This window comes from Larimichthys crocea, chromosome XV (genome assembly GCF_000972845.2).
Source record: "Larimichthys crocea isolate SSNF chromosome XV, L_crocea_2.0, whole genome shotgun sequence".
NCBI lineage: Eukaryota > Metazoa > Chordata > Actinopteri > Sciaenidae > Larimichthys > Larimichthys crocea.
The window spans coordinates 2,885,822-2,911,185 of record NC_040025.1 but is presented as its reverse complement, the minus strand read 5'-3'; the positions used below and the strand labels follow the sequence as shown (position 1 = coordinate 2,911,185).

The 25,364-nt window shown below is 39.0% G+C and overlaps 1 protein-coding gene across 1 annotated transcript in view; it reads left to right on the top strand.

Moving 5' to 3' along the window:
* Window positions 1–24,739, top strand: part of vstm2la (V-set and transmembrane domain containing 2 like a) — a 48,419-nt gene extending 23,680 nt beyond the window's left edge. Inside the window, exons 2-4 of the mRNA XM_010743604.3 lie at window positions 17,101–17,270; window positions 18,509–18,550; window positions 22,154–24,739. Of these exons, the coding sequence (XP_010741906.2) occupies window positions 17,101–17,270; window positions 18,509–18,550; window positions 22,154–22,618 (677 nt within the window). The 3' untranslated portion in view covers window positions 22,619–24,739. The remainder of the gene's footprint in view (window positions 1–17,100; window positions 17,271–18,508; window positions 18,551–22,153) is intronic.
* The last annotated feature ends 625 nt before the right edge of the window (window positions 24,740–25,364 follow it).

Here is a 25,364-nt window from a genome sequence, read left to right as displayed (position 1 = left end):
GAGAGGATTCTCCTCGCATGAACTCTAAATTCATAGAGATCATGATGAGTTTCTCTTGGTATAAGTCAAACGACTTGTTATACTGTTAATACGGTAAATGTTATTGCACAAGGATTGTTTTCTGACATGATGTGATGTCATTGTTCTCATCTGGCTGTTCTGACATGTACAGTGAACAGTGTAAATCCAGATTGTGATGCAGTGATTTTCTCTGACTCTGCAGGTGTATAAGTCCTGGATTGTAGGCAGGTCAGCACCAGTGATCTTCTCTGTTGGTTGCAGACTGTCCTCGTCCTGTTTGGTAGCCAGTTCAAACCAGACTGTGACTGATGCGCGGAGAACAGACTCGATGATTGCTGTGTAGAACTGCATGAGCGGCTCATCTGGCGAGTTCATCAAGTACATTCTCTCCCGGGCCATTTTGATGATTAAGTCAGTCGATGCTGGTCTCCCACTTCAGTCGCTGAGTGATTGTAGATGCCAGAAGGCTGATGGTTTTGTTGGTGGACCTCATGAATAAAGGGGGTTTGTGTGATTACAGAAAGGTGTGACATCACCAGATAAAGTGACAAAAATATTGTGGAACTCAAGTGCCGACGTGCTCTGAGCAGGTGGGCGGTGGACTGTGTGAGACACACTCATTCTTGGCACCATGATTGCAGTATGCTGCTTGGATTAGCATCACTCCACCCTCTACCGCAGCTCTCCTCCCAGCGGGGGAGTCTACAAGATACCAATCGGACGCAATCGAGGAAGTAATCTCAGCGCTTCCTTAGGAAAATACCACTTGGTGCCTTCCCCGCTTCTCCTTTTATTGCCAAGAAAATACATTTGTAATGCTTAATTTTACAGGCTTGTTATCTCCTACTAATTCCCCAGTAATTTTTTAATAGATTTACTTTGTAAAGAAGTATGCAATTTGGAACAAATGAGGGAAAAAAGTTCAGAGACTGTTATTTCAGTTAGTTTAGTTAAGCAGTTGTTGATTTATTTGAAAAGGACTGCTTTATTTATGCATAATTCATTCATTACACACATGTCCATATACTTGTCTGTAGATTTTGCATGTTCTGCTCTGCACTGACTTTCTTACCTCTTCTATTTCTTGCATTGTCTAATTATAAAATGTCTCTTTTGCCAGTGTCCCTCCGACACACCTGTCAGTGTAGGTGCTCAGGAAGGACAAGAGAGGCCAATAAAGCCTGATACCACTGTGCATTGTGGCTGACAGTTGTGGTTTTTCAAGGTCACTTGAATTTTCTTTATTTATTTTCTGGCTCTCTAACCCCCTGCCCTTTGCTACAAAGGTATTTTGGAGTAAGAATACAGCAGAGATCGGCAAAATCTTGTTTGAAAACAAATCCGGTCAGTGGGATTTGCAGTGCATATCTTCATATTTCAGCAATCTCCTGGAAGATAGTAGAATTATCTGTTTACTTGCGGAGATACTCGCAAGATGCTGACACTTTTTTCTTAGAAATTTCTAAGGAAATGCAAACTGCGCTGGAAGAAAATGGCCTTGTCTCACCCATTTGGCAGAATATTTGCCTTTGTTTTGAAGGAATAAGATATAAAATGTTCAAATTTATTGCCAAGGTTGACAGTTTTTGTAATGTAGACTTAAAGGCCCCGGTGAAAGAAGTGACTGATAAACAAGACATTAAACAAGCCCAGCTGATTCAGCCTTTTTAAACTATTTTTTCTTCCCCCCCTCCTGTTCTGAGCCAGGCCCAGCAGGGAAAGCTTACCTTTAGCTGTAAAGCTTGGGCGCTGGGTTTTAGCCTGTGCAGCTGTCGACTCCTATCTATCTTCCCGTGTCGGTGCTGGAGAGGATACTCTAGGGTGCATTAGAGAGGGTAGGGAGATTAGATACTGTGTGCTGATATCTCCCGTCTCTCTCTCTCACCACGTCTCCTCTCTGCTGCCGATGCCTGGCTCAGGAGAATAGACTGGCGGAGGCAGCTTTTAAAGAGGCAGAGGAAGAAAGATGCTCCCTGTTGTGATTTCTGCAGGCCTGTTTCTTTCATTCTGCCTCTTCCTCCCTCTGACTTCATTGTCTCCTCTTCTGCTTGTTTCTCTCTGAAACTAGTCCTCCTCCCAAAGCTGCACTGCTGCAGAAAATACTGCAATAAAACCAAAAAAAAAAAGAGGCTGTGCTTTATTTTATGACTAAAAAGCAAAGAATCAGTTAATTAGTTGCCTGGTTGATGGTATTTCTTTGTTGTTGTACTGTTGAAAACATGTCTGTTTCTTACTTTGCACAGCAGTTTTCTGTGTCCTTTGGGAACACACCTCAACACCGTATTGACTTAATGTTTGGTGAGGTCTTTTAATTGCTGTGTTCTGTTACACTGTAATGGTGGAAACGGAAATTGAGCCATCGGGGAGAAGCGGACGTGTGAGGAGAAATACTGCAGCATGCATAGCAATGCCACAATGGAGCCTCAAAACAACTCTGCATGCAGGCATGTGTATACATAGCTTTGTACAGTTGTATCTTATTGCTGTATGTGCATATGTTTGATACGAACCATGAAATGTATGTCTTCATCTTCCATTAGTGAGATGCATGAGATATTTTGGTTGACTCTTTGATGCTCAGAGACCTTTCAACAATTGTTTGTCTTGTTAGCAGCATGGCTCTCTGTCCATCACTTTTCTGACTGAAATATCTTACCAGCTATTGGATGGATTGCCATGAAGTTATTTACACAGATTCATGATCCCCAGATGATAAATCCTGTCAGGGTGTATCTGAACTTCTAGAGGGTTAGGAGTGACCTTATTAGAGAAACACCTGAAGTCTGAAATTCTATTTGATTGTAGTTTAGGATGACATTAAGGATTTTTTCATTATAGACACGTTTCCTCACAAAAAATAAATATTATCTTAGTATAGGAAATAACTTTTACTGAACTGTCCTTAATGAAGATTTTCCTCATTGAGGAATCCTAAGTTAAGATGGCATAGATCCTGATCCTAAATACAAAATAACTGCCAAAAATGGCAGCACCACTGTTGTTAGTGTGAAACATATATATCTCAATGGTACCACATAATGGAATTCCATGGAAATTAGCATCGCTATTACAATTATAACAATCAATCCATTCTTCTTCATATTCCCTCTGCTCTGTGGAAATTAACATGGAAATAGCTGTTGCCTTTTTTTTGCCAGTTTTTACCGTCCAAAAACAGTGTTATGCTACAGTATAGTAAACATTTGAATTGGTGTCCATGAGCTTATGTTTTTTTATTTTTATCTGGTTAAATAAAAGTTATAATAATGTGCGTGCATGCGTGAGCGTGTGTGTGCGTGTTTGGTACAGCCAGGATGTCTAAAAAAAGACACAAGAGACCTCAAGTCTCTGCCAGGAATTTATCTCTGCCAATGATCGAAGACAACGTGTTTGGAAGCTTTGGATGAGTTAATTATGTTGATCCTTCTGTGGTCTTTGGGTCAAATTGACCGTTGTTCACTTTTCTCTTCTATATAACTGCCTAAAAAAGACAGTGGTTCTCTGTTACACTCATTTCAAATAAAATGAATCACTTGACTAATTACACTAAATTATGTACATTTTATTTAATTTCTCCATACCTGTGATATTCCTCTCAGTTTGACCAGCAGACTATATACATTGTGTACATACAACACAGGTACAGGCATGACATGACGAGTACCCACCACCTACCCTCTGCAACATAGATACTAAAATACATATGCATCTTTCCAATCAGATTGCTTTTTATTGCATATTGCATATTTATATGCATATTTCATCAAGTCCAAATGTTCTTCATATTTATTGACCATCTCTGATATTTCATCAATTATTCCAGTGTCTGTTACATTTTTTCATGTATGAATTTGTTCTGAAGTTTGACGAATGATTCAACCCTATAATACAAATATGTCCAAAATATGTTTAATTCTATTTGTGCATCAGGTTCTCACCTTTTTTTTGATGGATTATTCAAAATATGCATACTCTCAGTCATAATATTTTTTAGATTTACTTTTTGTGTGTTCTTAGTCAGTTGTGCCAGGTAAAAACTTTAAGGTCCAGTGTGTAGGATTTAGTGGCATCTAGCAGTGAAGTTGCAGAGTGTGACTAACTGAATACTCTCCCACACATCGCCCTCTCCTTTCTAGCATGTAGGAAAAACTCCAGCTGTAAAGTTCAGAAAAAAAGAAAGAGGTTATATCAATATATCATATCATATCATATCATATCATATCATATCATATCATATCATATCATATCATATCATATCATATCATATCATATTGCATATCATATCATATCATATCATATCATATCATATCATATCATATCATATCATATCATATCATATCATATCATATCATATCATATCATATCATATCATATCATATCATATCATATCATATCATATCATATCATATCATATCATATCATATCATATCATATCATATCATATCATATCATATCATATCATATCATATCATATATGTCTGTTCTGGGCTACTGTAGAGAATTGGTGGTTCAACATGGTGGATTCCATTGAAGAGGACCCACTCTCTATAAGGAAACGAAAACATTATTTTCAGGTGATTATACGCTATGAAAACATACTCATTATATTGAATTCCTGCCAGTAGACCTTCCTAAATCTTACACTCTGGACCTTTAACACACACAGAAGTAATTCCCATCATTCCTATTACTCACTCACTCAACTAGCAAATGTTAAACTAAGATAGTGAACATTGTGAATATAGTAAACATTTACACCTGCTAAACATCAGCATGTTGTCACTGTGAGCTAAGCATTCATGGTTAGTAAGCAGTGGTTTTCTTTCTCTCAATTTTACCACAACACAACAAAAATATCCCTAAAACGCTTGAACTGCTAGTTTCTGTGGAAGTTAAATGCACTTAATATAAGTCACTATATATAAGAGGTTCATTCTTGACTGAATATGTGTGGCAGCATTCTCTGTATAAAGCTAGGCGGAACACATAATTGAAATGATTTTGTCACTCATATCTGAAGTTGCACTTGGTTGTGAATAGGCCTCACAGATAATAAAGAATGGCAGAGGTCACATAAAGATTAACATAACGTAAGCTGTCAGTTTGATTAATTGAATGACTGAAAATATCCAGTTCTTGATAACCTTGGTTTATATTATTAAGTTAGAGACTCAGTATGCATGTAGTGTGCCTTTTACAAGCCCTCGTGAACACCAGGAACGCCTCATAAACACAGTGGCATTTACACATGGCTGTTTAAACCTTCGTATCATCCATCACTGTTTTATGGCTAGTTAGCTCAGCTCCTGCTGTACAGTCCATACACACCCCACAGGGCATTTTCATCCAGGCTTGTAAAAACCATTACACACCTCACCATTGTACGCGCACGTCCTTTCCAATGACATCTAAAAGCTGATTTTTGACATAATGCTGTTGTTACTTTGTGTGATTTTCTGACAGATATTTTTGTGTGATTTTCACGGTGAAGCCCAAACAGATTTATGACAATAGATGACAGGTATAAGTTACATCACTGTCGTGCTACAACACAGAAACCTCACAGCACAGGAGGAGGTTATTCCTTCCAAAAATGAGAATAGCTATTCTATGTTTACATAGAAAGTTCCCCAGACCTTCTCAAATTTGTCACCCAAACTGCTCAGATTATCTGCACCACTTGGAAAACCACATTAAGCCCATGACAAATAGCAGGATAGATAGGATTAAGTGACTTTCCACAAGTGTTAGAAAGGCGTTGAATCTGGCTTCTTTTTTTTTTAGAAAGATCCGTTTTTCATGTTTTGAAACAGCATTTCTTAAATCCCCTATTCCCTAACTATTTTACATTTAATATGCTGTGAAAATACATTACTTCACTCTGTTGTTTGGGCTGCTGATTAAAGTATTGTAGACTTATGAATAGGCAATAGGCGCAGCAAATTCCGACAGTACCGCTCTTCATTGAATTCATTTGTGGTTTCTTATAAGCCAATTTGCAGAAAAATAGAAAGAAAACCAAAAACAAACGTGTTCCAAAGAGACAAAACAATCTGTTGGATTGTGCTCGCTCAGGCTGGTTTGTCTGGGTTTTGCTCGGGCTTAAGGCTTCCTGCAGGTACTCTGTGTAACTGATGGCAGCTGTTTACCACTGAACTGCGTAGAGGCTCATTATTAGAGCGTGAAGCTTGTTATGGGGCCGTGTGAGAGACTCGTTAGTCACTAATTATTTCTGAGGAGCTGCCTGGCAAGTCTGGATGGAAATGAGTGAAGAGAGAAGCAGAGAGACAGAACAGTACAGTGGGAAGATGGATGTAGTGTTGCAGAGACAAGGGTCAAATGTGTCAGAAATTCCTACCGCGTGTCTGAAACTACTGGGAGTTCCAGCTTGGTTGACTTCTTCTTAAAGTTCAACTTGTGGCAATGTGGGTTTGGGTGATGTGATATATATATATATATATATATATATATATATATATACCGATGTCATAAAATAAATGGTTATAATGGTGGCAACCAGCTACAATGAATTAGAATATGCAAAACACTAAGTAAATAGCTTTATAAGTGATGATTTGTTCATCTTTAACTGATATCCCGTGGGTTTTATCAATGTTATGTCCCCTCCTAATGCTGTTTCACAGGGGAATATGGGTAGGAATACAAGAAACTGTGGCAGTGCTGTGGTTGAATTGCTACTTAATGAAATGTCCAAACCTGTCAGGCCTGTTAAAAATATTGGTTTAGCAGATGGAACAAGTTGTCTCTCCTGTGAGACCTCTGAGTTACACAGTTACATTTATAGAGCTGATTCTGTTGATTCTGTAACTTTCTTATCACATATTTAGTGAGTTGACCAGTCGGCTAAAAGGGATATATAGTCCATTAATGAATTTATATTTGATCTAATAACGCAACAACTATATTGTAAAGATATTATTATCATCTATATTGTCATCATTACCACCAATAACCACAATATGACAACAATGACAAAGTACCCAGATTACCTTAAATATTATGTATTGGTCATATATTATTCTCCATGTTTTGAAATTTTGCCTTTTTATCATGCAGTATAAGGAGATGTTTCTATCTCATTATTTCTTTGCTGGTTATTGTATTTGAATCAACACGGTTGTTTATAATAATCACTTCTGTTATCATATAATTGGAAAGAAAAATAGTTTTCATTTTTGTTGCTTTCGTCTCTAAGAGTTTGCGTCCAGGGTATCAACAGTATAAAGTCTGTTTTTCTGTAGGATAACACATTTTGAATTTTCCAGCTATAGCTTGTTTTTTTTTATTCCATCGCCACAGAATGATGCTTCGGTTGTGCCACATTATGGGTAATTGATATTTTGCTCACGCCCAATTTAAACAAATGAGAAGTTGTAGCTATAACAGAAATGAGCAAGTAGTTTAAATTGCTTGAATTATATTTATTTGATATTTTTGACTGATTTTTCCATCCATATCATTATTTTAGAGCACAGTGTTTGCACTGTGCTCTCATTGAATGGTGATTAGACCAGCTTTGTAACGCTTTTATTTACTGGGAATGTGACTAAAATTGTATTTTTTAATAGTTGTACTCCTTTAATTTAAAGCTCCATGATTGGATTCCCGAGGGCAGTGAAACAAACTGAATTTTTTGGTGGTGAACAAATTAGTTTATACGTCCAGCACACACAGCAACATTAGCATTTTCTTATAGTCGTGTCTCTGAATGTAATTACAAAATATACCAACTTTTAAGGGGAATATCTTGTCCTCAAACTGCTGGATACTACACAGTATATGCTAACTGGTTACTAACTTTATTTTCCCCAAACCGAACAGCAGACAGACAGTGTATAGCTGCCTGCTGCATCTGGAAGATGGTGATGTGTCCTATAAAATTTAAAAAAAAAGAGAGAGATCTATCTGTGGAGCAGAGGAAAAAATGCTAAATATGGTCATAATACTCTGTGGTTTTGTTAGTATGAGCAACTGCTTTCACATTACACATTGTCATTTTGATGTTTTTTTTAATATAAAAACATTGATTAACACAGCTTTATATTCTTCTTTACTGTCGATGCACTCAAATTCACTGTGATATTTAGAACACTCAGTATACAGTAGTGTACACTGTGGCTGTAGGTAAAAGAAGAGGCTGGGTGTTATTGTCCCAAGAGTGCCTCTCCACTTCCAGGCTGTTGATGTTGTAGCCTGCCGTCTGGCTATCATCAGCTCTCTAAATGTCAGCTACTCCACTCATTCAGTTTACATCCTCTTTTCCTGGTTCTTGCTCTTCCACTTTTCCTTTTTTCCTCATCTTTCCTTGTGTTTAGATTGTTTTTCTTACTTTCCTGAGATGTATTTTTTATGACCCACACATTTCATCCTGTCGAAGCATACTTTTTTAATGAGACTGGGAGCTCCATATGTCTGCAGTGTATAGTATATAACCCATTAAATGTGAATCAGTGCCTGTGTATGCATGTTAGGGCAATGTGTCTACATAGGCATTCGCAAACATTAAGAACTCACTGTACATAAATATAGTTTGCAGATTTCCAACAATTAGATTTTATTTGAATAAAACTAGCAGGAAATTTGAGTTGTTGCAGCAGCAGAAGATTTGCTAAAGATACAAATGCGACAAATACAGAGTGAAGATGAATTCAAATAGAACGCACACTAGTGCAAGTGTACAACAGATAGAGATAAATAGGCCATCATTCTTTGTATCAAAGCAACCACAATCAATCTTTGATGGAGCCTCTTACCCCCGTGTTACCCATGTCTACTGGTTCAAAATGTTGGTTATTTCTAGGTGATCTGAAGGTGGCCGGTTTCAGTCGTGCTTCTCACTGATTATGATGAAAAGAGAAAAAATCACAGCACCTCACAGGCTGCATGTTTTTTTATGCATAGCACAGAGAACAGAAATAGCCTCGGCTCTAGTCCTGAATTTCTTATTATTGTTCCAACCAGGAGCTCTGAGCCAGACAACTGATGTGGTCCTACAGAGCAAAATAAGTCCCCTGCTAGATAAGAAACCAGATTTATGTGCCTGTATTATTCCTGGTCATGATGGAATAGAGAGCTGATACATTACTATAAATACTGCAAAGGGATATGCTGCTTCAAAATCTACTGTACATAAATGTATGCAAAGACAGATTAATGTAATGTTCTACGATAACAAACACCATAATTATCCGATCCTTTAATTTCACGAAATACTATATGGGTTATTCAGTGCATTGTTATTCAGACACTGTTTGCAGTCTCTCAAATGATCAAGTGAGCCTCTCTCAGACCCGTGTGGTGAAACAAAAGATGCTTAAAGCACCTCAGTCTGCTTTGTACTACAAAGACATCATTGTTATTCTGAACTCTCTGCACCCGTTGTGTTTTTGTGAGGAAGTAATCGTTGAGCGTTGATGTGGTAATAATTTCTTGTGCAGAGGTGGCACCTTTGTTGTGTTGAATTACAGAAAAAAAAAACTCGTCCTTGGTGTTCTGGCTGAACCCTCTGGCTCAGGAAGCCATGTTCTCCTTTTAACCTTTTTCATTTGATTAAAAGGGAAAACAGTGTTTGACCTGCGCTGCGGGAGGCAGGCCGGCAGCTGGGATTTGGGCCAAAACAGCGGGAAACGGAGCTCAAGTGGAGGAGCTGGCAAAGCTGAAGGGTGGTGAAGGTCCACACATATACATTTACACACAAAACCACATGGACATGTATGTACGTCCTCGTGGATGCACAGAAACATACACATGCAGAAAAATATATGAATGATTACATTATTGAGATACATGCATAGGGATACACATACAAATGCATCTGTGTACCAAACAACACCCTTAAGCAACTATAAGCAAATACCTACGTTAACACTGAATCAAAGTTGTGCAATGTAAAACAGAATATCTGTATAAACCCATGGAAAATAATCACTTTAGCCTCATTGTTTTGTACTGTATCAGTTAGTCACAACACAGCAGCAGTTTTGAGTCAAAGCTGTATTAAGCGAAGGACACTACTTGCCTAGAGCCAGATGGCAGACAACGTTAGTTACTAACTTGTGAACAAATTCAAAATTTTATCAACCAAAGACTGATATTTTATTTGGGAATTGTTGGAGACCAAACCAAAGCAAAAAGAACACTGAATACATGCATTTGGCTAGAAATAGGGATGATAATGATAATGTTGCTCCGTGTCTGCCGAATACAGTGGTCCCTTGTTTATCGTGGGGGATACGTTCTGAAAATAAACCTGCAATAGACGAAATCCGCGAAGTAATCAGCCTTACTTTTTACAATTATTATACATGTTTTAAGGCCATAAAACCCCTAACCACACACTTTTATACACTTTTCTCAGACAGGCATTAACATTTTCTCACATTTCTCATGTAAATCTGGCTAGCCGAATGCATTTTGTACAGTACTCCCTTAGCTAATCAGGACACCGAACACAATGCGCATTTATACTGTACAGTACGCCGTAAAAAAAGCATGCAAAATTACACTAAAAAAATCTGCGAAACAGCCAGACCGCGAAAGGTGAACCGCGTTATAGTGAGGGACAACTGAGGCAACTGTAATGCTGCTCTCTAGTGGCCAGAAATGAATGGATTCAGCTTTAAGCTTTAAGCTAAATTCTCATATAAAAGCAAGTAATCAAAATCTAAGAGGCAGTGTGGCCAGCACGAACTAATAAAGGCTATGTAAAAAAAGAAACCGTGAAACTACCTGTAGCCCAACTACAGCAACTCACGTGGTAAATTCAGTGTAACGTTTGTCACTCCAGCAATTAATTTCATCAGTACAAGTAATGTCACTTACCATTTTGCTGAATAACGTTTTAAACTCAGGTAAATTTGCATCCTCTGCAAACACAGCAAGGTTCTGTTTTGTAGCAGAGTGAAAAGTCTTAGAAATAATGACAACATATGCCAAATCAAAGTCTGCATTGCCGAGAACTCCAGAGCACACAAAGTTCCCATCTGCTAATCTAGATAAACCTGTACACTTGTGGTACAAGCTGTAAACCTTCCTATTAAATCCAACAAGGATTTTTAGAAACTTTATTTTTCAAGCTAAAAGAATAAATGACATGACATGAAGTAACTTAGAGAGACCATCTTGTAGCGATGTGGCTGCAGATTTGATTGCATCCTCCGTCTGGAGAGTCCTTGAAAAAGATTAGACTCCTAGATGCTTTTGCTGAGCCTGACCTCTGACCTCCCAGTGGAGAACAGCATGGGGAAAGTGGATTCCCTTATATATGTGGGATTATATATTATATATATATATATATTATATCATGCAGCATAGATCCCACCTGGGTTGTTTCCCATGCCCTAGATTTTCTGTGGTGACTTGAACTTTTAAACAGGCTGCAAGTGCTATCAAAACATTCTAAAAATCCATCTTCATTTGTATTCAGTCCTCTCCAAATGTATAGCTACACATAATGTAACCACTGTGCATCCCATAATGAACAGCATTGAGATTCAAAGGCTTGTGCCCCTGTTCAATTTTCCTTTTAGCCATTTAGCAGACTTGGATGCAAACACAGTAGACTTTTACCTTCCACCATTTGAGTGAAGCAATAACTACAAACATATTCACATGTCTATATATAAAAGCCATCCATTAGAGGGTATTAACGAAATAATTAGCATTGTAATGAAAATACAGTTCTATTAAGCAGAAGTGATACAGCGATATATACCCCCTCTCTTTCTGTATGTACCAAAGGATGCACATACATCAGCCTAATTACCATTATAATAGCAAGTGAGTCACACTACACTGTAGCCACTTCCTCAGCTGTTATGAAGCTATTTCAAGAAGCCGAAAAGCTTGAGAGCACTGTGTGCGGGCTGATGCACCACCAGCCATCTCACACACTGAACAGCATTGACATTCAGAGGCTGATGCCGCCAGCTGCCCGATCATGCAGTTAGACGGCATCTATTTTGCAACAAATGCAGAAAGTAGAAGTAAGCATATGTTAATTTTCAACTTGTCTCCCATGATCTGGGTGCTAACAGTGTGGCAGATGGGGTAAGAAGGGTAAATATGGCATGGCCTCCAATCAGTTGGCTGACAAATAACATTTGGTTTTTATCTTCCTTGTCTACAACCAATTTTCAGCCACTATTGTGGTGAAGCAGCCGTGCAGAGGCGGGGTTTTGTGGCATGGCTTAAAAATGCCAAACTGTGACACCTGAATGTTTTTATTTTCAGTTGTCAAATAATATTTTAAATGCATTCTTATTTCTGAGGTATTTTGAATAATGTGTCAAGTGGGTAGCCAATGAGGTTACATTTTAACAGCCTGGAACAGGTGCTGGACTGTTCTTCATGGATGCAAACTGCTAACATAGAAAAACGTCAATACAAAATGCTCGGACATCCAGAGACTCCAAAACAAGACACCAGACAACATATTCGTGCCTTGTAAAGTTGCTATCACTAACATTTTGGCAAACAATCATTAACTTCCACATCTTGCAGACACAGAGTAGCCTAATATTAACATTTAGGTCCATTAATTACTCCCATTTGGTTTTTACCAGCTCTAGAGATTAAGAAAAAAAACATCTGGCTCTCTGGTTTGGTGCTGGGTAGGTAGCATACAGTGATTTATCAGAGCTGTTTTGCTGAATACAGCTGCCAGCTGCGAATAGAAACAAGGTTAATGAGAGCTGTGAAATTGAGTGATACTGAAAATAAAACAATTAGCTAAAAGAGGCTTAAAAGCTCTGTAGGGCTGCAAATTGTGGTAATAATTCTTTGTGACTTCATCACAAAAAATGACCCCACAAAATCATTTGAATGTTGCTATAAAAATATCGATTAGTGGACCTAAAGTTATGAGTTACACCACTGTTTGACAGGGCAAAATGTTCTGCCTGTAGTGTATTGATTTGTTACCCTGTTGCCACAAATATTTCCCTCCCAATGAGTAAACTAAACTTGTGTGCACCATGTACAGCACGTCGTTTTTCATCCTTTCAACTTTACTTTGAAATTATCATTCTGAAACACTGACGTTTTTTGGAGACAAGCTCTTTCTACACTGTAAACAAGCTATTAGATGGAGTAAGGTGGAAGTTTAGGCTGGAATAAGACTACACCACAAAGAAACATCTCCCGCTCCCCTTTTATCACGGCTGTAATTACCACATTCCATTTCTCAAAGAAATAAACGATAATGGACGTCCATGCAGCACCCGCCCACAGCTATCTGCTACCTCACACATTGTGTCGCTCTCTCTCTGTCACACACTCTGTCTCACCATATTAATTCCACCCTTTATTCTTGCGATATATTAGTCTCTCACAAACACACAGAGCACTCATGAACACCGACCCGCTCATTAATTCAATCTCTGGTGATGATTTAGCTTCTAGTTCATCGCACAAACACATACATAGTCTCTTTCTCTCATATTCATTTCTGCGTTCATCCCCCCCTTCCCCGTGCGGTAAATGGGTTGACACGCAGTCTGACTGCTGTTAGCTGCCGTACTGTGGCTTTCGAGTACTGATTTGTAGCGAACGCTCGAGAGCCTTCCTCTGTTTATCTTGGAAATAATTAGAATGCTTCGGGGTGAGCAGACCCAACTCATCGCAGTCTTTCATGGCCCCAACAGTGACAACGTGGAGATTAGAGATGACAATTACAAAGAGATACAGCATTCGATAGTCACGTTTTTCAATCATTGTCACACTGAATCAATGGACTATAGATCTGCAGAGCAGCAGAAGATATTGATTACATTTAAAGTGGTAACCTGTGATATTCTTCTGTGAGAATCTTTTACTAAAATCACGTTTTAAGTATCACATATGTAGTGAAATTTAAAAACTGGAGAAAAAGAAGTTTAACTGAAAGATACAGACAGAGAAACAGCACTTCATATGATCAGATTAGCGTCTGCTGCGTGGATTTTCTAAATTGCTCAATGAGAATTATCTCCCCTACATTATAATGGACTGCTGATGACTATCACATTTTCCCGTGCTCTCCAAATGTGTGAGGCATTAGGTCAGAAATGTGCATAGATTTTGTGATGTGGGCCTCACCGCTAAGTAGGAAAAGACAGATTATCGTTGCTGAGAGCAACTTCACAGGCTCTATCTCTTACACAGCAGTTTTTATGTCCCAGCTTTGAATATTATGAGCAGGATGAGGGGCTGTGGGCATTGTTGCTGCTGGCTCCGGCTGCGTAATGTCAAATCGATACCTAGTGCGTTTCGGGTTTCACAAATGAAAAATACAAGCAGATTTGATCAATGTACAAGAGGGATGTATGACTTGAGGCTTGTATTGCTCTTGTAATACAAGACAGATCCATAGTGCAGCCTCAGTTGAAGTTAATCTATGAACCCAGATGAAAATCGGCACTTAGCTGGTGCAAGTTTGACTCACTCTTATTGACCGAAGAAGCCAGACGAATCTATGAGTAGGGGCACTATGCAAAAGTTAAGAAATGTTAAAGTTTGCAGAAGAACTTGTACTCACTTTTGAATCACAGGGTGATTAAAAACACACACAATCCTGTAAAGTGTCAGACTTGTGTGTGAGGAAAAGCAGATAAACTTCAATACCATTAAACAGTGGATTTTACTTTAAGGAACCAGGGAAGCATGAGGTGTTTATTTCAGTTTGGTAAAAACCTCTTCATCTGTGACACAGGTTTTCCCAGGAGGGAAAACACGTCTAATCTACTCGTTTTTGGAGGAATTCCCACACGGCAAGTGGAAAATACTGTGACAATCACTCTATTGAAAGTGCAGTTCTCTTCTTGAGATGATATGTGAAGCTTGTCGGATTGCATTTAATTTTCATCACACATTTTGATAATTATTGATAAGTAATTCAAATGTTCAGTAGTATTTGTGTAACTTTCTCCCGCTTCCTCTATCTCAAGAGTTACCTTGAAGGAGCTTTAGTCCAGGTTTCAGTGAAGAGTTTACCAAAAGCAGTAAAGATGACCTTACATTTTTATTTACTTGTAATACAACATTAATGTCTGAACATTTTCTTTTGACCACTGAATGATTGTTTAAAACTATTAAAATCTATTTAAATGATGTTTGAAACCAAATTCATTAATAAAATTGATCTGGTATGACCAGTAATGTAGGGAGGTTAATGTTAGCTCAAGTTACCTAAAGTCAATAAAGTTAAGATAAATGCTGCTAAGTCAATTATCTACCTGTGTTTGACATAATTTAGCAGCTGTAGCGCACACCGTAGTAGGTAGTAGGTCCAGTGCGAAGAATTTAATGACAAGAGAGCCGGTGTTTCTGGGATACTGTAGAAACATGAAAACAAGTAGAATGGTCTTCCACTGTAAATCTAAAAGGCTCATTGCATGGTATTGGCAAATTATTCATATTTTCAGGAAACTGTACACTAATAAAAACATACATCCCTAAATCAAACACACTAGACTTTTAAGGTATTGTACGAAGTAGGTTAGCGGCACAGTGTTACTACTTCAGTACTCACCGGTACTCACTGAGTACTGGCACATCTCATTATTGTCCCTAGTAATTGTCAGGGTTAGAAAAAAACGTCAGGGTCAGAGCCAATTAGAGGCAAGAGAGTAAGGGCAGATCTTAACAGAAAAAAATGGATGGGAAAAATAACAATGCCTGTAACTGTGTTTCTGTGTAAACACAGCGTAATGCTGAGAAAACATTTCTCATAAAAATGGATAAAAAAATGCCAAAAGACTCAGGGTTAGGTTGTATAGGGCGCTGTATTAGGGCACTGGTGGTCACATTCCTAAAAAGTTGTTTTGTTGTATGAAATACTAACAAAGGGAAGGCTCACTTCACATTTGATGGTTACACTTGTGGTTTGATGTGGAATATCTGGCTGAAAATCTGCCTGTTATGTCGCATGAAGGATATAAACAGGAAAAGGGAATTCACGTTTTGCAAGTTAGAGGATTTTCTGGTTCTGCAGAGCTCACTGATCAGAGCATGTCATTTAAAAGCTGCCAAATGCAGAGAATCCAAAATTCAGTATACTCATGATACTGTAAGACGATTTGGGTAAGAGTGTCCACAAAATGATAACTGACATTTAGCATCCAGCTTTCAAAGCCTGATCACTGTTGTGCTGTCAGTCCAGTTATCACCACTGAGACACATTGAAACCCAGCTGTCACTCCAGATATGTCCCAGTTAAAGGGCTGCATCCTCTGAGCTTCCTCCTCCAAAGGGACTGTCACGCAGAGACCAAAATGAATGTGCACTCCTTCTCAACAAAGTTTTACAAGTCAGAAACAACTAATGAACTGTGTCCTATTTTATGTACTGTGTACTCATTATGTATGTGTGAGTTCACAGTACAGGTTGCAACAATTCACTTAAACAACTGATGGATAGCAGACAAATTGTGTACAAATGAACAGCAAATATGTCCCTGTAATTGTCATTTTAAGGGTAATTGACAGTTATTTGACTGTAATTAACATATTTTTTGCTGCATTTACCAGTAATCAAAAAACTCAAGAATTTAACCGGTAAATGTGTATATGTAAATTCCGTTTTGTTCTTTAATTTAATTTGTATCTCTTTTTTTTTCTATTTTTGTTTCCATTTGGAATTGAACAGTCCCAACAAGTCTGAAATTCGTCATACAGAAGTACTGCAATAAGTACTGCAGCAGGATACAATACAATGTGCCGGTACCTCTTCTATTGTTTAACATAAAACAATAGATTTAACTTTCCTTGTTCATAAATGCTACTGAATATTCATGAGTAAAGTAGATTTATGGCTCCTTTTTGAATTCATATCTTTGGTTCCCTGGTGCATTGTGAGGATGACAGCTGCTCCGTTGGGTTTTGTTTTAATGTTATTGTGCAGCTTGTTTAAAATGTGGGTTTAAATTTAGCTCCTGCTGCACCTGAATCTAACACTTCACACTGTTCAGGTTTGAAGTGCAAATTGCAGCTTGTGCAAAGAAGCTTTGTAAGTGGATTTTGTCAGTCCTAACAACACAGGCTACACCATTTGTTAACCGTGCCTCATTCTGTGTCTGTCCAGCCATGTTCACAGAGGTGCCTCATGATATGACTGCTCAGAGAGGTCAGGATGTGGAGATGGCCTGCTCCTTCAGAGGGGCGGGAACGCCCTCATATTCCTTGGAGATCCAGTGGTGGTACATCAGGAACCATCTTGACTGGACGGACAGACAGCCCTGGACAACCAATGAAGTAGGTTTATAACAGGATCTCTGACTGCCAGGAGCTTCTATTACAGGATAGGACATTTATGATCATTGACAACATTTCTTTTATAGTTTTGGGCAACATTCCTATCTGTAATAATACTACTGTACTCAAACTAACTTCTCTTAACTTCTAAGATCTGGGAACACAGAAATATTACTAAAACTTTCTGGGATGAGAAGTTGTCAGCTGTAAATGTACAGACTGACTTCCTGGTTCAACTATGACTTAAAGTACTTACTATAATTGTGAAGCATGCTGTTTTCTGTGCAATAAGGGATGATTAGCAACACTTCAGTGTGCTCACTTTAGTTTTAAATAGAGTTTAGTCAATTAAAAAGATGGCCAAGAGAATAAATAAACCACAATTATCCTCAGTAAGTTGTCTGTTTGGTATACTACACCTGTATATCTCCTGTGATTATACCAAACATCTGTATAAAATAGACTATTAACTGTGGACATCGACACGCATAGATTCCTGAAGAGTCGTTGTTCGTGTTTATTTCTGCTCTGAAGTTGGACATTTTAATATGGGTCTCGTTCTGTAGCCAGCTTCAAGGGGACGTTCAAGGAACTACAGTTTTTGGCACATCTGCATTGGCTTAATTTCCACAGAACCACAGAGGTTGCTGCTTGGTCAAAACAAATAGATATTTATGCAGCCAACACCATTTCCCCAATAAAGACAAGAATTGCTTTCATATGTGGCAGTCACAAAGAAATATTAGCATTTATTTGAAGTCATACAAATATGAGGCCACTCTTGTTTTAGCGGTTTCGGTCTTCAGAAAAGAGAGAAGAAACAGCTCAGATGTTCAGCTATGTCCAACAGCCACTTGGGAACTTTGTCTGCGTATTGTTTGGCGATAGCTGCATAGAGGCGTTGATGATAGGTTAGACTCAATCATGTACAGTTAATGTACAGAAATATACTTAAAGCCAGCAAAAGCAAGCTGCATATAGCTGCAGGGTTGGGTAATATAAGCACTATGAATGACCTATGTCACACATATATATAGCCATTTGATTCACTGTTCAAAAAAAATATTTAATGCAGCTAAAAGATAATTAATCAATTAATCCAGTACATGTATTGTCATATATTAGTCTGGATTGATGTGAGAACACAATGTGTCTGCTAGTTATATTATACAATTATACAACAATGAATTATTAAAATAAGTTGTAAATCCTGTCACTCATGTTTATTTGTTTTCTAGGTGGTGGAGGAGGAGATGCCAAAGGATGCTACAAAGATAAGTGTGAGTAAACCACCATCTTCTGTCATTCTGAGCAAAGCCTTATGTTTGCTTTGGTGCTATATGATGAAATGAGGCACAAAAGCCTCATGATTACATTTAAATTTCTTCTTCCGGATGGTCCACAGATGTTGTACTTGTGCTGTATGACACACAAGGATGTCATTTCCACAGTCCCTCACAGTGCAGTGAGTGCTCCAGACGACACATCTCAACACACTCACTTCATCCTTGATGGGTTTGTAGAATCACAGTGTCAGCCAAAGAGCAGGCAGCGCCGGTGCTGGTGGGTGGTTAAGTGTCCTCGTCAAGGGGGCACGGCCCGCACTGCATCATCCTCAGATTCTCATAAACGCCCCTGCATCTTTATGGCTGCAACACCAAATCCAAATAATAAACAGTGCAGGAGACAGGTTGGGAAGTCAGCAGAACTTTTTATATCTCCTCTGGTATCCATAGAGACTTACTCACCCAGGCGAACAGTTTTCCACAACAAGCAGGGAGGGCCTTTTACTGAGGAAGATAGCACATACTATATTGTGACTCAAAATTTACTTCCTCCAATGTTTCTAATTAACTGCAGAAGAAAGCAGAATGTAAAAAAAAAACGACTGCACTTTACCTTAGCACAACTATTAGTCTTGATAAATCTCTCTCAGCTGTATTTACAATTACAAAAATAAGAAAATGCCACTGGTTAATCGCACAATCTTTAGATTTAAAAGCATTGCAGGGAAAATCAGTGATATAGAATTAATGTGATGTAAATAAAATGGAGAAGTTGAAAATATCAGATATGCAAAGATAAAAAAAAAGCAAAGATACATTTATCAAAAGCACAAAACCTTTCCTTTTGCCTCACCTGAGGCTAGCTGCTGCTGATTCGCTGTAATAAAGCACCAGCTGTGTTCTCTGTGACTGTGTGCATGTATGTGTGGGTGTGCGTGTGTGGAGCCCAGCACTGCAGGCTCTACAGCTGGAAAATCATTATGAGCTTTCTGTATATAATGGATGTTGGCTTACATCCATATAGTCAAAGGGAAAAAAAAAACTTGTTCAACGCTTGCACACACAAGCTGATAAATGGTTCTAAAAAACAGCAAAGTACTTACATACATGCAGGGACTGTCTCCGGCACACTTAACCTCTGCTGGCGTCACAGGGGGGAAGTGGGTGATAAACAAAGTCGTATTAATATCTTGTGCGTCACATCTCATGATGCACGCACAATATCATCATCTCAGGGCTGCATTGTGAACTTGTAAAGTTTTTTTTAAGACATAGTCTCTTCATACTCTAAGGCCACAAATAGAATTAGTTAAACAGCACAGGTGCAGCTGTGGAGTGTATCCAGGCTACACTACAGAGGTAATTTCAGCGTCACATCTATGCTGAAGGTCTCATATTGTTTTTTTGCATCACTCAATTTATGTGTCCATCTACATATATGCTTAATACACTTATTTTCCTTATTTAATACAGCAAAGTCTAATTTATTATCAGCGCCCATAAACCTTTTAAAGATTTTGAATACAGATAATCGCTGTAAAATTGTTCAGTGGGTGGTAACTAGCAAGTGATTATCTGTTTTACTGAATTTGCATGCAAGCAGGATATTAATACAAATAAAAGGATAAAGTCTGACATTCTTTGGATATGCTTATCTGCTCTCTTGTCGAGAGTTAAATGAGATGATACCCCTGCAGTCTGGAGACATTTAACTTAGAATAAAGACACACAGGAGTTAACAGCTAGCTTCGCTCTGGCTAGAAAAAGGATAAAAACATGTTGCTGTTAAAAAAAAATAAGAAATGTCTATCAAAAATACAACAGCCTCACATTCTTCTTCCTCATTGTGGTGCTTTTGGTGGAATGACAATGATTGGCTGGATTGGTCACAGCCGTGCCCAGCGGGATTGAGCCATCCTGTCCTAAATATGATGACATGGGTGTAACAAAGTTTGTAAGAGGTGACATGTTAACCTCCGTTTCAGCCTGTAGGTATCCGATGATTGTCAGGAATCAAACCCATCACAGGACAAATTTGAATTTATGTGATCTAGACACAGTGAAATAAACCACTCACCCAGTATCATTGCCAGACAGCTCGACTGACTGAGCATCTGTGAGATAGTACCAATTAAGCACAAAGTGTTTGTGTGCGTTACTTGGCTAAAAGACTGCTCTCTTCTTAGTTCAGTGCATCTGCTGTGGTGTTGCAGGTATTTCATTTTGTGGGTTCGTCTTGGGCTACATACACAATAAAGGGCAAAGACTGTGAGGGACAAGCTGGCAAAGATAAGCTTATAGGCAGATGGTGAGAAACACAGGAAGCGACGTTGAAGGACATCGTGAATAAAAGGCAGGAAGGAAAAAAAGACAAAACAAAGCAAAAGGACAATGACAAAAAGACAAAGCCAGCAAAAAACAAAGCACACCCTCTGAGGATACTGTCAGCAGTGTTATGCTTATTATACTTGACAAGCAACAGCCCAACAACATCTAGATCTTAAAGTCATGTTAATATGACAGTTGACACCAGAGAATCACTGGCTTAACATCAAGTCAACTGATGATCATTTGTTATGGTTAGTATCCTGCAGCACTTCGGTGCACATTTTCATTACACACTTTTTATCTGTCATGTTTGTTTGCGAAGTGCATCATCCCGTGTTTCAGGAAAATATGATCTCCTTGCCATTAATTATTTAGATCCACCGCTCTTTTGCATCAACATTGAAAATACTTACCTGCCTTCTGCTCAGATATCACTATCACTCTCCAAGGTTTAAGTTCAGTCCTCTAAAGTAGATTGATTGATCCACAAAGTATTGATACTATTTAAAGGTTTGTTTTAAGTATCAATACTAGCATCAGTAGGATCAATACAAAATTACTTGTTAATTACTTTTTAGTGCTGTAACATTTGCATCTCAGCTGCTTTTGTGTGTATGCATGCGGCATCACCTCCGTGATGAACATTTCATTCACTTTATGTTAGCATGGGAATGTTTTTTCAAGTATTTATAAAATTCATTCAGATGTAGTGTGTTAATAGTACATTCACCTCATAAATCATGACATGATCATGAATCATGATTTTCTCTGATAGTACATTTGCTGCTTTTAATAAATAAAAATCAAGTATTGATATCAGTGATCGTCAAATCCAATGGGCGAGATCATGACAGTGATCACAACAACAGATTGTGGTGGCTCTGGCTACCACAATTTGTCACCTCCTGGCTTTCAGTGAATAATGACTTCGATTGTTGGTGGAGCTAAGGTGGGTTGAATGAAGCCTGGGTGCCTGTAATCCACCTGTAAGTCAAAGCGGCCATGCTGCATAACTTAAAGTCTTAATATCATTTTAACACAGGGCCTTATGGAGATTGACTTGTTCTGAAGCCAGCCTCAAGTGGCCATATCAGGAAATGCAGTTTTTGCTGCAGGTTGCTGTTTGGCTACACTACCTTTCAACATTAGGCTGTTATCCTATAATTACCCCTTGTGACAACAGATTACATAGGTTTGTATTAATTACTTATTTTTCAATATCAGCATAATTTCTTGCTTCTTCTGTTCTTATTTTTCTACCATTGCCAGGTCGTGAAGGTTGTAGGAAGCAACATCTCCCATAAACTCCGCCTTTCTCGGGTCAAGCCTTCTGACGAGGGCACCTATGAATGCCGCGTCATCGACTTCAGCGATGATGAAGGTACCCGCCACCACCGCGTCAGAGCCTACCTGCAGGTGGTGCCGGAGAGCGTCATCGTCAACAGCAACCACAACGACAACTTCGAGGCCCTGGACGATACTAAGAGAGGTGTGGCATTCGTTGACGGGGACGATGTGTCTCACGGTGGCACCAAAGAGCATGCTCACGGTCATCACCAGAATCATGGGCACCACCAGGAGCACGGGAAGCGGCCTTCGACGCCGGCTCACCACGGCCACAGCCACAGCGATAGCAGTCAGCAGCACAAGGAAGGCAAAGAGCTGAGGAAGAGGGACGTGGACAGTAACCATAGCCACAATGACTGCACCAACGAGCCGAGCTGTACACTGTAGATGTTGGTTTATTACAGGGTGATAGATTACACAAGGATTGCATAACATGATATGTGTCATGGCATAAAAAGCTATACTTCCCACACAGTGCAAGCCTGTGCACAAATCCAGAATCCCTAGACATGTACAGTATGGCTCATTCAGAGCACAGTGCTGTAAACTGTGCTGGTGGTGTAGCTTTTTCTTGCTGTGCATGGGTTTGGGCTGCTCACTGTCTGTAAGGCCTGGCCTCATAACATTCAGCAAAGGGGACTGATGTATAGATCTAAGCAGCGCCACTGTTTCTGTTACAAACACCAACACAAAAAAAAGACTCTTGTCTTACTATTAACCCATGCTCCTCTTGTACTTTATATACTGTAAATGACACAACCCCGCTATCACGCTCATACTTCTTCCACTGCCTTACTCTCTCATTTGATTCACCCTCAGAAAAATATAGAATGTTACAACTTTTGGAACTGGGTCCATCCCCAGTGAAAGAAAATGTTCCTTTGATTCTGAGAGTGCACTGAATGAAGCCATCAGTAATTCTTTCCTCAGAAACCTTAGCTTTTTACCTTCATTGCATCTTTTTGTGTATTGCAATATTGAGACATGAATATGGTGCAAAATCTGTACACACCCAAATTCTGCTAGTTATTCAAACTCACATGGAGAAAGAAATATGTTTTCTTTAACAGGAATTCATCAAGGACCCAGAGCAGCAGTGCTCAACAAGGACGTATACGGCCTCAATTCATCCATTCAATTGGTGTTACTGCAGTGGCAGTGTGGAAAGTCCAAGATTTCTTTTACCTTTCTGCGAAAATTCAAACAAAGCACATCATTGGCTGTATTCTCCCCACAGCACTGAGCTCATGAGTTTACCACGCAACAGAAAATATCATCCATTCATGGCTGTTAAGGCTGAGCGAAATCAATCAAGTTGTTCCATGTGGACCCACCTGTTTGGAAAGCCATGAAAAGATCAAAATCCGTGCCACTAAATTAAAAATCTGATTCGGTGCACCTGTGAATCTACTCTGCGACTATAAATCAATGGAAAGAAATGTGATCTTGGTGCACAATAATTTTCGGGAAGAGCAATGCTGTACCTATCCAAGCTTCGCTCCCTTATTCCAGTGCTCTGGCCCAGTGCTCATCAATCATTTAAAAAGCCTCAATCCTCTCCGCTACACTACAAGCCTCTAATCCACTCTGTATATATGACTGTATAATATGAAACAAAGTGAGTGCATGTTCAGTAATTTTCTTAAAAACTTTTTCAACCAACCATACACAAAAACAGTGTGTTAGTAAAAGATATGTTGTCATTTATTAGTTTGGTTATAAAAAAAAAAGTCCATTCTGCTCTCAATTCTTTTTTTTTCAGTCCTGTCAAATAGAGATCTTTTTTTGTTCCAAAGCAGTTTTTTCCAGAAGTGCTGTACAGACAGATGAATGACACATTCTCTTCATAGCTGCTCAGAAAGGGTTTTCCCTAATGTATCTTAGTACTTAAACAGTGTTTCTTAAACTACTGTACTGTATGTGCAGGGCCGCTAACATGAGTGTTTGCCGTGTTTTAATGAGCTTGATCGTGGGACTCACTCCACGAAGTTTGGGACTTGGTCTGAAAAAAGGTTTAAGAGGCCATTTTATTTCTGCCAATTTTGTAACTCGATGATAATCTCTTTGCTTTAGATGCTTGTGTGAAGCGACAGGACGACACTTCGCTCTGTAGGGATCAAATGGGACAAAAGGAATGTGGGTAACGTGTTGGATAAAGCCTTGAGCGGTGAGGGTGAGAATGAAGAGGAAAATGTTGTTAGTGAAACGCTGAAATTGGCTGCCTCAAAATATAGTCTGTGTCTCAAGGCCATGAGGGGCTTCTCTGCTGTATTATCCATCGGAGGAACTACAGTGCAGTCCTGTCATGCTGAGAGGGTGCTTTAGTGGAAGGAGGAGCAATCAGTGGGACTGTTTTGTTTTTTCCGAGTAACTTTGATTTGATGTTTTGTAAAGAAGAGATCACGGTTTAAAAAAAAAAAAGTGGGAAAATGTACATTTCTTCTAGAATGTTTGGTCTCACACTATGTGTATGGCTTTATCAAATGAAATAAATTGTATATGAAAAAACAGTGGTCATTTCTTTTGTTGATTTAGAGACATGAAAAAGTAAAGGCCACAAGATTTTTACCCTCCTGAACAGTCACTAAACATTTCTATCTAAGTCATTGTGGGTGTTTGTTCAGTTCTACATCAGCTGTGGCTTTTGAAACCCTGCTGTGTGTGTGTGTGTGCACGTCTGTCCGTGTGCGTTAAGGAGAAACCATATTAGGCAGTTGCCTGTGTGTAATAGGTGCTGCCAAAGCCTGCTTTCCATTGCTGCTGATGACTAATGGTGCTATTGTCAGCACTGGCAGCAGGATAAATAGCAACAGCACAGGATGAGATAAAGGGGTGCAGTGCCGCGCTCACCAGCGTTAAGTTAGACCAGCTAAATACAAAACACGTGGCAATCTTGTTTTCGCAACACTAGAAAGAACGCTTGTCCATTCATTACGGAGTGATGAGGTCCAGGTTCTGCCATCAGTGAGGTGATAATGGAGAAGATCCCTGCTTAGTTCATTTAAACATCTCTGCAGGGCTCTGAGTGATAACAGGTACAATGATAGATTGGCCAGTATCCATGTCAGGAGGCTTCAATTTGCCCATAAGTACACAACCTGGTGCCCTGGTGTTACTTTCAAGCTGACAAATC